At 58.2% G+C, this 306-nt stretch overlaps 1 protein-coding gene across 1 annotated transcript in view; it reads left to right on the forward strand.

Moving 5' to 3' along the window:
* The window catches only part of LOC143019408 (cuticle protein AM1199-like), a 518-nt gene continuing 212 nt past the window's right edge, over nt 1–306 (forward strand). The window contains exon 1 of the mRNA XM_076175044.1: nt 1–230. Coding sequence (XP_076031159.1) covers nt 1–230 — 230 coding nt within the window. The remainder of the gene's footprint in view (nt 231–306) is intronic.

A 306-nucleotide genomic window follows, 5' to 3' on the forward strand; every position in this document is an offset into this window, starting at 1 on the left:
ATGTTGCAGGCGATCATCTGCGTCCTTCTGGCCCTGGCCAACGCTGCCCCCAGACCCGACGACGAATCTGCCGAAGCACTTCCCTTCGTCGCCACCCTCAAGGACGTCAGAGTCCAGCCCGACGCCCTGGGAGTTCACTCCTTGGACTTCGAAGCCGAGAACGGCATCGCCGTCAAGACCGTCGGCTCCCACGGCTCCGAGGGAGGCTCCGTCATGCAGGGCGCCTTCAAGTAAGTCTTCGCCGTGGTTTGGTCTAAGACTCTGTATGGAAATACTTTTTTTTTTTTTTTTGTCGCACGCCCTTCT

Source organism: Oratosquilla oratoria, chromosome 37 (assembly GCF_046742065.1).
Source record: "Oratosquilla oratoria isolate Oo_2021 chromosome 37, ASM4674206v1, whole genome shotgun sequence".
Classification (NCBI taxonomy): Eukaryota; Metazoa; Arthropoda; class Malacostraca; order Stomatopoda; family Squillidae; genus Oratosquilla; species Oratosquilla oratoria.